Below are 14,548 nucleotides of genomic sequence, written 5' to 3'. Positions count from 1 at the left end.
ATCTTGTTGAGAGTTTTGGCATCCATATTCCTTAGGTATATTGGTCTGAATTTTTCCTTTTTAATGGGTTCTTTGCCTTGATTTTGGGATCAAGGTAATGTTTGCCTCATAGGATGAGTCTGGAAGTTTCCCTTCTGTTTCTCTTTCTTGAGACAGCTTCAGGAGGAGAATAGGTATTATTTCTTCTTTGAATGTTTGGTAGAATACTTCCGTAGAATCCTTCAGTTCCGGGATTCTTGTTTTTTGGGATGTTTTTGATCACTGCCTCAATCTCGTTACTGGCTATTGGTCTATTCAGGTTATCAATTTCTTCCTGTTTCAGTCTTGGCAGTTTATAGGTTTCCAGGAATGCACCCATTTCTTCCAGGTTGCTTAATTTATTAGCATATAGTTATTAAAAATTTCTAACGATTGTTTCTATTTCCTTGGTGTTCATCATGATATCTCCCCTTTCATTCATAATTTTGTTAATTTGGATTCTTTCTCTTCTTTTGGATAGGTTCAGCCAGTGGTTTATCAATCTCATTAATTCTTTCAAAGAACGAGCTTCTAGTTTTGTTGATGTGTACTACTGTATTTCTGGTTTCTAGTTCACTGATCTCTGCTCTAATTTTAATTATTTTCCTTCTCATACATGGGCTAAGCTTAATTTGTTGTTGATTTTCCAGTTCTTTCAGGTGTAAAGATAGTTTGTGTACTCAGGATTGTTGTATTTTTTTGAGTGAGGCTAGGATGGCTATGTATTTCCCGCTTAGGGCTGCCTTTACTGTATCGCATAGGTTTTGGAAAGTGTTTTCATTCTCATTGGTTTCCATGAATTGTTTAATTTCTTTAATTCTTTAATTTCCTGGTTGACTCAAACATTGTTGAGCAGAATGGCCTTGAGCTTCCAAGTGTTTGAATTTCTTCCAAACTTTTTCTTGTGATTGAGTTCCAGTTTCAGAGAATTGTGGTCCGAGAATATGCAGGGAATAATCTCTTTTTGTATCAGTTCTGACCTTATTTGTGACCCAGTATGTGAGACCCACTATTCTTGAGAATGTTCCATGTGCACTGGAGAAGAATGAGTATTCTGTTGTTTTAGGGTCAAATGTTCTGGATATATCTATGAAGTCCATCTGGTCTAGTGTGTCATTCAGAACTCTTGTTTCTTTGTTGATTTTCTGCTTGGATGATCTGTCTATTGCTGAGAATGGTGTGTTAAGATCCCTTACAATTAATATATTCTTGTCAACATTTTTTTTATTATTCTGTTTAACAGTTGCCTTATGTAGTTGGCTGCTCTCATGTTGTGGGCATAGATATTTACAGTTGTTAGATCTTGTTGGATAGACCCTTTAAGACAACTGACAGAATGGGAGAAGATATTTGCAAACGACATATCAGATAAAGGGCTAGTATCCAAAATCTATAAAGAACTTATCAAACTCAACACCCAAAGAACAAATAATCCAATCAAGAAATGGGCAGAAGACATGAACAGACATTTCTGCAAAGAAGACATCCAGATGGCCAACAGACACATGAAAAAGTGCTCCACATCACTCGGCATCAGGGAACTACAGATCAAAACCACAATGAGATACCACCTCACACCAGTCAGAATGGCTAAAATTAACAAATCAGGAAATGACAGATGCTGGTGAGGATGTGGAGAAAGGGGAACCCTCCTACACCATTGGTGGGAATGCAAACTGGTGCAACCACTCTGGAAAAGAGCATGGAGGTTCCTCAAAAAGTTGAAAATAGAGCTACCGTATGACCCAGCAATTGCACCACTGGGTATTTACCATAAAGATACAAATGTAGTGATCCGAAGGGGCACATGCGCCTGAATGTTTTTGGCAGCAATGTCCACAATAGCCAAACTATGGAAAGAACCTAGATGTCCATCAACAGGTGAATGGATAAAGAAGATGTGCTGTACACACACAGACACAGACACACACACACACACACACACACACACACACACACACATACTAGAATACTATGCAGCCATCAAAAGAAATGAAATCTTGCCATTTGCGATGACGTGGATGGAACTAGAGGGTATTATGCTTAGTGAAATAAGTCAGAGACAGACAATTATCATATGATCTCCCTGATATGAGGAAGTTGAGAGGCAATCTGGGGGTTTGAGGAATAGGAAAAGAATAAATGCAACAAGATAGGATCGGGAGGGAGACAAACCATAAAAGACTCTTAATCTCACAAAACAAACTGAGGGTTGCAGGGGGCGGGACTAGGGAGAGGGTCATTGGGTTATGGACATTGGGGAAGGCATGTGCTATGGTGAGTACTATGAAGTGTGTAAACCTGGTGATTCAGACCTGTACTCCTGGGGCAAATAATACATTATATGTTGATAAAAAAAATAAAAAACAAAAAAAGAATGATATATTGTCTTTCTGTATGTCTCACTTCCGTCTTAGCTTAAAATCTAATTTGTCTGATATGAGGATTGCTACCCACCTTTCTTTTGAGGTCCGTTTCCATGAAGGATGGTTCTCCATTCCTTCATTTTCAGTCTGGATGTATATTTAGGTTCAGAATGAGTCTCTTGGATTCAGCATATGGATGGGTCCTGTCTTTTTATCTAATCTGCAACCCCGTGCCACTTTATGGGAGCATTTAGACCATTCACGTTGAGAGTGATTATTGAAAGATATGATTTATTGTCATCATGTTGCCTGGGAAGTCCTTGTTTCTATAGATTGCATCTGTAAATTTCAGTTCTATATCACTCTTGGGGTCTTTCTCCTTTTATAGAACCCCCCCTTAATATTTCTTGCAGGGCCAGCTTAGTGGTCACATATTTCAGTTTTTGCCCATCCTGGAAGTTCTGTATCTCTCCATCCATTCTGAATGACAGCCTTGCTAGATAAAGTATTCTTTGTTGTATGTTCTTCTCATTTAGTACACTGAGTATGTTTTGCTAGCCCTTTTTTGGCTTGCCTGGATAGGTCTGACATTATTCTGGTATTCCTCCCTCTGTACGTAAGGAGTCTCCTCTCCCTAAATGCCGTTAAGATGGTTTCCTTGGTTCTAAGATTTACAAGTTTTACTATTACGTGCCAGGGCATTGGTCTGTTCCCTTTGCTCTTGGGCAGGGGTCCTCTCTGCCTCTAGGACACAAATGTTTGTTTCATTCCCCTGATTAGAGAGATTCTCAGCTATAATTTGGTAAAAAATATCTTCTAGTCATCTCTCTCTCCATCCCCTCAGGGATCCCAATAATTCTGACATTGGAATGTTTCATGGTGTCATTTATTTCTCTAATTCTGTTTTCATGGGTTCTAAGCTGTTTGTTCCAGGCCTCCTTCTTTTCAATCAGTTTTTCTTCTAGATCACCTATTCGTTCTACTATCTCATTTACCCTAGCAGTCAGAGTATCTAGATTAGATTGGATCTCACTGATAGCATTTTCAAGTTCTGCCCCTTAGAGAATATAAGTTGCCACTAATAGTTTTCTCCATCCTAGCAATTGTCTGCATAACTGTTACCCTGAATTCTATTTCCAACATCTTGGTTATGTCCATATCCATTAGTTCTGTGTCAGAGGTCACAGTCTCTGAGTCTTTCCTATTTTGGGGGTTCCTCCTCTTAGTTGTTCTGTTGAGGGGTGGTTGAGGGAATGCACAGAATCCAAATTGTTGACCATACCCCAAGCAAAATGCAAGATGAGTTTTGTAGGGACCTTAAGATTGTTGGCCTCTTGTTCTTCCAGCCTGTCTTTTAGGGGAAGGGCCTGCCACATTATTACTCAGGCAACCCTGTTTGGGCAGAATTGCCCTGTCCCTGTGGTGAGGGATGGGCTCAGTGAAAAGCAGTTTTGGAGGCTTTTGTTCTCTGGCAGATTTCCCTGTCTCTTCCAAGAGTCAAAGCAGAAGTGACCATATCCAGACTTTTGCCTCAGAACAGAGAGATCACAGTCTGTTCTTCAGTAAACTTTCCTGGCTACACTGTCTCTGTTACTGTCTGTGCTGCTAAAAACTGCAGCATCCTGGGTTGTATGCCCCATAGCAGCACTCCCAGCTGTTGCTCCCAGGTCAAGGCACATCTCTGTACTTTGTGCTTTTAAAACTGCCAGCCACTGCCAGTTTACACGCATGCCCCTGCAGCTCCAGGCTTCAATCTGAGGGGCCCTGTCACTACTGGTTCAGGAGTCTGTACCTGGTCCCCAGCATGGGAGGGATTGTGCTCCTGCAGCACAGGAACCTGGAGGCTCCCTCCCCCTTCCATTTATCTTTTGATATCTGCCTCCAGAATCATGGCTCCCTGCTTCATACCACGAATCAACTGCTGGAGATACTCTGTTTGTAGAGATCCAGATATATCTTCTTGCATCTCAGTTTGATTTGGGTGATGTGGGTGTTCAGAGTAGTCTGGTAGATATCCAGCTCAGTTCGGGAGACTGATTGAAGTAGAGTTCCCTACTCCTCTGCCATCTTTGCAACATCCTGAAATTTGGAGTTTTGAAACTTAGTCACAGGCCTGAGATAAAATGGCTTGGACATGGGAAACATGAGCATAAGGTTCAGATGGAAACAGAGGACACAAGTAGGATGACCTATTGCTCTTCTATGGGGGTTCACTGAAGAGTAGGGGTGCAAACTTTCAGCTCAGAGGTTAGAGAGCAGGGCACAGCAATTTTTATCCTGGCCATCAGTGCTGAAAGCCTTCAGGGAAAAAAACAACAACACAGCACCATCTAATGAAGGCTATGACCACATACACCTAGTCCTGCAGCCCCCTTGTGCCCTGGGGACACATTCCCACAGAAACAAGTCACCTTGAGAATCAGCATAGCAGGCCTCTCCTCCAGAAGACCAGCACCACCAATTAGCATGCCCCAAAGTTATTAAACACAGAGTGCTGCAAGCTTTAGCTCTATGGAAAATAGGATGTAGCTTTCTTTTTCCTTTTATTCCTTTATTGTTATTTTCATTTATTATATTTTCCAACTCATTTTAAAATCTTTTATTATTTATTAATATTTATATTTACATATGCATACTTTTTTGTTTAATTTAATTTAATTTATTTTTTTATTTTGGGACATAGTTTAACAAGCAGACCAAAAGACACACTCAGTATTTTTTCTTTTTTTGTTTTTGTTTTTCTTCCCCCCCTTTTTTGTTTTATTTCGCTGTTATTATTTTTTGTTCTTTTTCCTCTTTTTTTTCTTTTCTGGACAAAATGATGAGATGGTGGAATTCACCCAAAAGAAAGAGCATGAGGTAGAACTCGTCAGAGATTTAATCAATACAGATATAAGATATCTGAACTATAATTTAAAACAACATTTATATGGATACTAGCTGTTGTAAACAACATAGAAGACACTAAAGAATTCCTTACTATAGAGGTAAAATCTAGACAGACCAAAATTAAAAATGCTAACCAAGATGTAGTGCCAAGTGGGGCCATAAACACAAGGATGGATGAAGCAGAAGAGTGAGTCAGTGACATAGCAGATAAAATTATAGAAAATAATGAGGCTGAAAAGAGGGTGTAGAGAAAACCATTAGATCATGGAGTTAGACTTAGGAAACTCAAAATTCCATAAATGATGATATCATATCATAGGAGTACCAAAAGAGCGGGGGGGGGGGCAACAAAGGACAGAAGGTTTATTTGAACAAATCCCTAATCTTTTGAGGAAAACAGGCATTCAAATCTAGAAGGCACAGAGAACTCCTCTCAAAGTTAGCAAAACCAGGTCAATACCATGACTTACCATAGTTAAGCTTATAAAACCTGAAAGACTCCATCAAAAATTACTATAACTCATGCAGGAATTCAACAAAGTGGCAAGATATAAAATCAATTCACAGAAATTACTTGAATTTCAATATACTAAGAATGAGGAAGAAGAATAAGAAATCAAAGAATTGATCTCATTTATAATTATATAAAAAACCATAAGATACCTAGGAATGGACCTAACCAAAGAGATAAAGGATCTGTATTCTGAAAACTGTAAAACACTTATGAAAGAAATTGAGGAAGACACAAAAAAATGGAAAAACATCCCATGCTCATGGATTGTAAAAACAAATACTGTTAAAATTCTATACTACCTAAAGCAATCTACATGCTCAATGCAGCCTCTATCAAAACAAAACCAGCATTTTCACAGAGCTAGAACAAACAATCCTAAAATTTGTGTACAACCAGAAAAGACCCTGAATAGCCGCAGTTATGTTGAAAAAGAAAAACACAGCTGGAGGCATCACAATTCCAGACTTCAAGCTGTATTACAAAGCTGTAATCATCAAGACAGTATGACCCTGGCACAAGACAGACATAGATCAATGGAAGAGAAGAGAGAACCCAGTATAGACCCTCAACTCTATGGTCAACTACTCTTCAACAGGAAACAAAAAAGCAGGAAAAACAAAGCAGGAAAAAGATCCAATGGAAAGAAGACAGTCTCTTCAAAAAATTGTGTTGGCAAAATTGGACAGCCACATGCAGAAGAGTGAAACTGGACCATTTTCTTACACTATACACAAAAATTGACTCAAAATGGATGAAAGACCTAAATGTGAGACAGGAATCCATTAAGATCCTAGAGGAGAACACATGCAGCAATTTCTTTGACCTTGGCTGCAGCAACTTCTTAACAGACATGTCTTCAAAGGCAAGGGAAGCAAAAGCAAAATTGAAGAATGGGGACTTCATTGAGATAAAAAGCTTTTGCACATCAAAGGAAACTGTTGACAAAACTAAGACAAACTACCAAATGGAAGAAGATATTTGCAAATGTCTTATAAGATAAAGGGCTAGTATCCAAAATCCATAAGGAATTTATCAAACAGCACCGCAAAAACAAAGTATCCAGTCAAGAAATGGGCAGAAGATATGAACAGGCGTTTCTCCAAAGAAAACATACAAATGACCAATGGACATTAAAAAATGCTGCACCTCACTTAGAATCAGGGAAATATAAATCAAAACCACAAGATACCAACTCAAACCTGTCAGAATGGCTAAAATTAACATGTCAGGATGTCATTGAGGATGCAGGGAAAGGGGAACCTTCTTACAGTGTTGGTGGGAATGCAAACGGTGCAGGCACTCTGGAAGGCAGTATGGAAGTTTCTCAAAAAAATTAAAAATAGAATTACCCTACTACTCAGCAACTGCACTATAAGGTAGTTATCAAAAGGATATAAAAATAGTGATTTGAAGGGAGGCATGCACCCCCATGTTTATAGCAGCAATGTCCAAATAGCCAGAATATGGAAAGAGCCCAGATGTCCATCAATAGATGAATGGATAAAGAGGATATGGTATATATATAGTGGAATATTAGTCATCAAAAGAATGAAATCTTGCCATTTTCAAGTACATGAATGGAACTAGAGGGTATTAGGCTAAGTGAAATACATCAGTCAAAGAAAGACAAATATATGATTTCACTCATATATGGAATTTAAGAAGCAAAACAGATGAACATAGGGGAAGGAAAGAAAAAAAATTAAAATAAGATAAAAAAGAGGCAAACCATAAGAGACTCTTATCTATAGAGAAAAAACTGAGGATTGCTTGAGGGGCAGTGAGTAGAAGGATGGGGCAACTGGTGATGGGCATTAAGGAGGGAACTTGACGGAATGAGGCCTGGGTGTTATATGCAATTGATGAATTACTAAATTCTATCCCTGAAACAACACGCTACATGGTAAATTACTTGAATTTAAATTTTAAAAATTATATTAAAAACACAATTCTCTCTCTCCTTCTCCCTCTGCTCCTCCCCTGCTTTCTCTCTCTTAGAAAAGAAAAGAATTTAAAAATTAAAAAATGGATTGGTTAAAAAATACATGAAAGCATAATTCATAGTTCATGAAAGTATAATTCATTTTTGTATATTGATTTTGTGTGGTAAAAACTTGCTAAACTCATTAGAATTTTCCAATTCTATTTGTTGATTCCTTAAGAATTTCTCTAAACAAAAAAAGTGTTATGAAGAACACTTTTATTTTTCCATTTCATCTATTTGTATGTAATTGAATTTGGAATAATTTCAATAACTTTATTGATGTGAGAGTGGATATCTTTGTCTTGTTCCCAGTCTTAAGGGGAAAACGTTCAGTTTTTCATGAAAAGTATGATGTGAACTATAATTTCTTTCTTTAATAAGTGTCTTTTCTTCCAAAGTAGTATCTTTTATTCCCTTGTATATTATGTTGGTTTTTCCCCATCATTTCACCATTCCAGTGTTTCATATATTTTTTTGCCTGATGTTTGTGCTTTTTGTCCCTACCAGGCACTTGGTCTACTTTTTACTACATATATTTTGCCTAGGAGAATGCTCAGTAATTATGTTGTAAACAGTGACCAGATCAGCTAGTATATTTTCTCATTATTTCATTTTAGCCTTTGATTACTGATTCTATTTCTTTGCTGGTTGTGGATCTGTTTATATTGTCTATTTCTTTCTGTTTTAGTTTTGGTAGTTTATATATTTCTAAGAATGAATCCATTTCTTCCATACTGCCTAATTTCTTGGCATATAATTGCTCATAATATTCTCTTATAATTCTTTGTATTTCTTTACTGTTTTTATTTATTTATATAAATATATATAATATATTAATATATATAAATATATATTAATAATATATAAATATATAATACATTATAATATTTATTTATTTATTTTAGCATTTTTATTTATTAGGTTTTTATTTCAAATGTTCAATTATGAACATAATTATGAACAAAAGCCCTAAAATGTATTATTAAAATTAATATAAACATGTTTATATTGTCATTAAAAGAATTTTATTATATAAAAATACAAAATATGTTAAATATTGAGGCTTAAAAAACTTAATATTCAATGGTATGGCTTTGGGAAAGTAAATAAAATAAACACAGTTCTTATGTCTAAAGATTTAATGAAGTTCATAAGATAGATAAATAATAGGTCTTGTTTAAAACAGGATAGAATGCTCTAAAAAGATTTTAGATATTTTTATAACAAGAATTTTTAAATTGTTAAAAAGTATGGTAAATCATTAGTATGTTTTGCAATGCAATGAATATTTTTTTAAATGTGCTTATTTTTTCCATAATTCTTTTAAAATCTCTTTTCAAAACCCATACATTAGCAGAAATGCAGAGATATACAGCAATAATTTTTGTCGTATCCATTTTTAAAATATTTTAGGCAGTCTGGGGGTGTAAAGGAGTTTAGCACCTGTAGTTTGGATGACTTTAAATACTTAGCTTCACAAGCTGGCTTTGAATGTCTTCAGAAAATCCTTCCTGAAATGCCAGTTTATAAAGAAGCACAAAGGAAAGTATGTGGCAATGGAAAATTGGAACATGGTGAAGAGTGTGATTGTGGCATTATAGAGGTTAGTAGAAATTTTTTCAGCTTTTATGTATGTTTATAGATAAAAAGTATGTGTATATATCTGTATAATAGCTAAAAAAGGTGAGACTTTGTCTTTCAGAACAATAAATTTGAAAAAGACCTTTGGGGAAGATGGAAGCCTTTAAGTTTCCTAATTTTGCTATTTTTTGAAGTGGACAGCAAAAGCCTTTTAGATAATGTTTAACTTCAGAGATTGCCTTCTGACATTCTTTAGTGTATCTATTTGGAGTGTCAACTCCAAACTCATAATTATTTACCACAAAGGTGTTCTAAGGAGCTAAAAAAATATACCTTTAACAACAAGCAGTAACAAAAACAGGAAAATCTAAAGGCAACAGACTATTAACAGTGAAACAGCAAAATGCATTGCTTGCTATATAAAGTGAAATGTTTTCTGTTGACAGGTGATGCCAATTAAAAGTGTTTTTTAAAAAATCTATCACCTGTAGAAAATACAAAAATGTAGAACTAAGATCAAACCAAAAGAAAGATAAAAGATGATAGAGGAGCTATTGACAATAAAGTAAAGTAGTCACATGGAAACTCTCAAGAGATAGCAATTGTAAAATATGAAACATTATTAAAAATTAATATATATTATTAAAATAAATACTATACAAAGATATGTAACCAACTATATATTATTATATTATAAATGTTATACATATAAACATATTTATATATAGATATATTATGCATATAATAATTTATGTTATATACAATATATTACATACAATATATATTATTCATAAATAATATATAAAAATTTATATATTATATATAATATATATAATATAATTTATATGTTATAAATATATTTTATAACATAAAAATATATGTTATATCTATTATATATAATGGAGAATATTTAAAAGAAGAAGCCAGAGGAGAGTTTACTCTTGAAAAATTGCAGCTGCAATTAATCAGGATTGTGAGTTTATATCTTTCTAGCATAAGAGTGCCCTTCTAACTCCACAGCTGTGGCAGAATTAAATAGCTGTGGAAAACTGCAGCTCTACTGATTCAATGTGAAAGAGAACAGATTTCAGAGATGAGAACCACTGGAAATTTAAGGGGAAAACCCTGAAAGAGAGAATTGTGAAAGTGGTAAAACCTAAAATCTGATGATAAATTTTAAATACATTTGGCTGACTGCTAAAATATGCACGGCCTAGACATACCCTATAGGGCAAAAAATGTAGGGTGAGACACTTGAAAGACACAGGTGTACCAGGTGAGCCCTGTGAGTTTGAGACTGGGACTGCAACTGGAAATTAAAGAGGAATCTTAAGAAACAAAGAAATTACACATAGTTTGTACTCTGAAATCTAAGTGCTATCTCTACCTAAATCCTTGGCTGAATGTCAGATTACACCAGGGAATCAGGCTAAAAACTCAGAGGTTTGAAGACATATAAGTTGAGTAGAAATAACTATGGCATACTATAGGGGAGATAAAGCTTACAGTTTATATCCAGGTTACTTAATTCCCTATAGGGGGAAAAAAAAGCATCCAGAAAGATAGCTGAATACAGGCATTATATCATTGTATCTATAATGTTTAACTTACTAAACAAAAATTTACTAGACAGAGAATTATTACAGAAAATGTGAACCATATTTAGGAAAATAAGCAGTTAAGGGACTGATTCTGAAAAATCCAAGATATTGTATTTAGCAGACAAAGACTTCACAGTAGTTATTTTTAATATATTAGGAGCATTAAAGGAAATTATGCTCAAATAATTTAAGGAAAAATTATCCTATTGAGTGAGCAGCTAGAGAATATCAACAGATATATGTTAAGCATAAAAATATAAATTTAAAGTCTACAAGTGAAAAGTAATAAATGAAACAAAACAGAAGCAGAAGAATCAATGAACTTGATCAGTGAAACAATAAGAACATATACTCTATGGAACAGAGAGAAAAAGAGTTGAAAAAAATAACAAAACCTTAGATACCTGAGAAGAAATATTAAGTACCAAATGTAGGTGTAATTGGATTTAAACATAAAGAAAAGAGAGAGTAGGTGGAAGAAAAAAAATCTGCAAAAATAATGCCGATTATTTTCCAGATTTGAAGGAAAACATTTACTTACAGACCCAAGATGCTCAGCATTATAATCATAAGCAGATAGACACACAAAAAACCGCACTTCTATACACAGATCAATAAAACCTCTCAAAGTCCCAAGATAAAAAGAAAACTTAATTTCAGCCTAAAGAAAGACACATTAGGTACATGATACAATGATACAAAATATAGCTGATTTCTTATAACCAATAATGGAGGTCAGTAGACTTTGAAATGACAAACTAAAAGTGCTGAAGGAAAGAAAGTCAAGAACCAGGACTCCTGGGTGGCTGGGTCATTGAGCACCTGCCTTGGGCTGGGGCTCAGGTCATGCGTGGTCCAGCAGTCCTGGGATTGAGCCCCATACCGGGCTCCATGCTCAGCGGGGGGCCTGCTTCGCCATCCCCCATTCCCCTTGCTTGTGTTCCCTCTCTGGCTGTCTCTCTCTCTGTCAAATAAATAAAATCCTAAAAAACAAAAACAAAAACACCCCTCTCTCTTTCAAAAAAAAAAAAAAAAAGTCAAGAACCAAGCTATCTATATTCAAAGATATTCTTCTTTAAAATGGAAATACATAAAGTTATTCTCAGTTAAGCAAAAGCAGAGAAAATATGTCATAGTAAGCTTGCACTACAGAAAATCTTGAGAACTTAAAATGTTTTAGACTGAAGGACCAATGCAGTAGGTGATCAGTCTGATCTATAAGAGGATGAACACAGGAATTGGTAAATATGTGAAGGGATATAAATAATTATGCTTTTTCTTTTCTGCTCTTAATTTTACAAACAACATTGTATACATGCACAGATATGTAAATACATATACTTATCCACTATGCATTCATATATACATAATACATATATGAACATATACATGTATATTTACATGTGTGTATATTATGTACACACATATATGTATGGGTATGTATGTGTTTATTGGTGCATATACATATGCATATAAATACAAATATACATACATATGCACATATACACACTTCTGTGTGTATATAAATGTGTATATCTACATCTATACTATAACAACAACAGCATGAAATATGGAAGGGTACATTAAAATAAGTTGTTGCAACATTTCTATAATTTACCTGAAGAAAATCAGTATTAACTTTAAGTAGATTATAGTCTTTTTTTTTAGTAGATTATAGTCTTAAAAATACTTATTATAAATCCTAGAGCAAATATTGAAAAAGTATGCAGAGATATAACTACAAAAGGCAATAGAGGATTTATTTGCTAAATACTAAATGTATTTCATCAACAAAAAATAAGACAAGAAGGGAAGAATTGAGGAGCAAAAACAAGATGAGATAAATAGAAACAAAGAGCAAAATAACAAATTGAAATAAATGTTAATTACATTAAATATAAAGAGGCCAGACACTCTAATCAAAAGGCCAAGGTTGTCAGACTAAATAAAAACTGAGAAATAATCACATGCTAAATCACATTCTAAAATCACATTTTAACATTTTAACACATTTTAATTTGTATCATACAAAAATAATGAAATGGAAAAGGATATAACAGGCAAATAGTAAATACAAGGGAGCTATAGTGACTATACTAATATATAAAATAAAGATATAATACTTCAAAATAAAAAAGGATAAATACATAGGAGGATATAACAATAATAAATATATGAACATTTATACAAATATATTTACATATATACACACATATTAAGTCTTTAAAATTTATTAGGCAATCACTGGCAGAACTAAAGGGAGAAACTGGCAAATCTATCATATTTGAGATTTATTTCACATCTCTTAGTAACTGATAGAACAACTAGACCATAAATCATTAAGGATATGGGAGACCTGAACAATACCACCAATCACCTTAATATAATATTTATATGCTGCCATGTTTAACAGCCTAAATATAAAAATTCTTTCAAGAGAACTTGGAATATTAATCAGAATAGAATATTTGAGGCATGAAATAAATCTCAATGCATTTATTTTGTGTTGAAAATTCAATCAGAAACCAAGAATAATAAAATAACTTGAAAAGCCCCCAAATATTTGGAAATTAAACTACTACTTCTAAATGGCCCTTAGCTCAAAGAAAAATTACAAAAACAATTTTAGGATATATTTTTCACAGTATGCAAATTTAAACATAACATCAAAATCTATGAGATTCAGTTAAAACAGTGTTATAAGGAAAATTTAAATCTATAAATGCTTATATTAGAGAAGAAGATAGGTCTAATCAATTATTTAGGATGCTACTTAAGGTAACTAAAATATTAGTCTAAGTTAAATCTAAAGTAAATATAAGGAAATAATGATAAAGATATAGGTAGAAACCAATGAGATAGAGATCAGAGAATGAAAATCAATGAAAATGAAAGCCAGGGCTTTGGAAAGAATCATATACTTGATAAACTTCTTGCTGGGCTGATGGAGAAATGAAAGAAAAAAGAAATTCCCAGTATTGGGAATGAAAGAGGATACATTATTTACTATACATCCTATGTATGTTTAAAGAATATTAAAAACAACTTTATGTAAATGAATTTGGCAATTTAGATGAAATTGGTAAGTTTCTTAAAAGACAAATTATCATTACGTATGTGAGAGAAGATATCATTTGAATTTGTCTCTTTGTTTACAGAATTGTACACATAAAGACTGCTGTGATGCTAGAATATGTCTAATGAAAAAGGGTAAACAATGTGGTTCTGGGGAATGCTGTACACTAGATTGCAAGGTAAGAGGCAATCTATTTTATAGTAGCTCAGCATTAAATTTCTTGAAATACTTGTTTCAAAGAGATGCAAAATATGTCAGTATCTTATCAGTATATTATATTATATCCAAGCACATTATATCTTATCAGTATATTATATTATATCCAAGCACTGCAGTGCATTCAGCAATCTGTCATTTCCAGGACTCTCATGTATTTAATGCCTGATGATTCTTCTCTCCTGACTTGTACTCACTGAGATATTTCTGCAATCAACATACATTTGAAGCAACCCTCTTAAGGTCTTCTTTTCTTTTCTTTTTTTAAATTTAAATTTAATTAGCCAACATATAGTACATTAT

The 14,548-nt window shown here is 34.0% G+C and overlaps 1 protein-coding gene across 1 annotated transcript in view; it reads left to right on the top strand.

The window, feature by feature from the left end:
• LOC131820665 (disintegrin and metalloproteinase domain-containing protein 5-like) overlaps positions 1–14,548 on the top strand; it is a 159,623-nt gene that overhangs the window by 76,827 nt on the left and 68,248 nt on the right. Inside the window, exons 13-14 of the mRNA XM_059156370.1 lie at positions 9,185–9,374; positions 14,112–14,207. Of these exons, the coding sequence (XP_059012353.1) occupies positions 9,185–9,374; positions 14,112–14,207 (286 nt within the window). The remainder of the gene's footprint in view (positions 1–9,184; positions 9,375–14,111; positions 14,208–14,548) is intronic.

The sequence above is a fragment of the Mustela lutreola genome, chromosome 18 (genome assembly GCF_030435805.1).
Source record: "Mustela lutreola isolate mMusLut2 chromosome 18, mMusLut2.pri, whole genome shotgun sequence".
Taxonomy (NCBI): Eukaryota; Metazoa; Chordata; class Mammalia; order Carnivora; family Mustelidae; genus Mustela; species Mustela lutreola.
The sequence above is the reverse complement of the archived record's forward strand: the minus strand, read 5'-3'. Positions and strand labels throughout refer to the sequence as shown.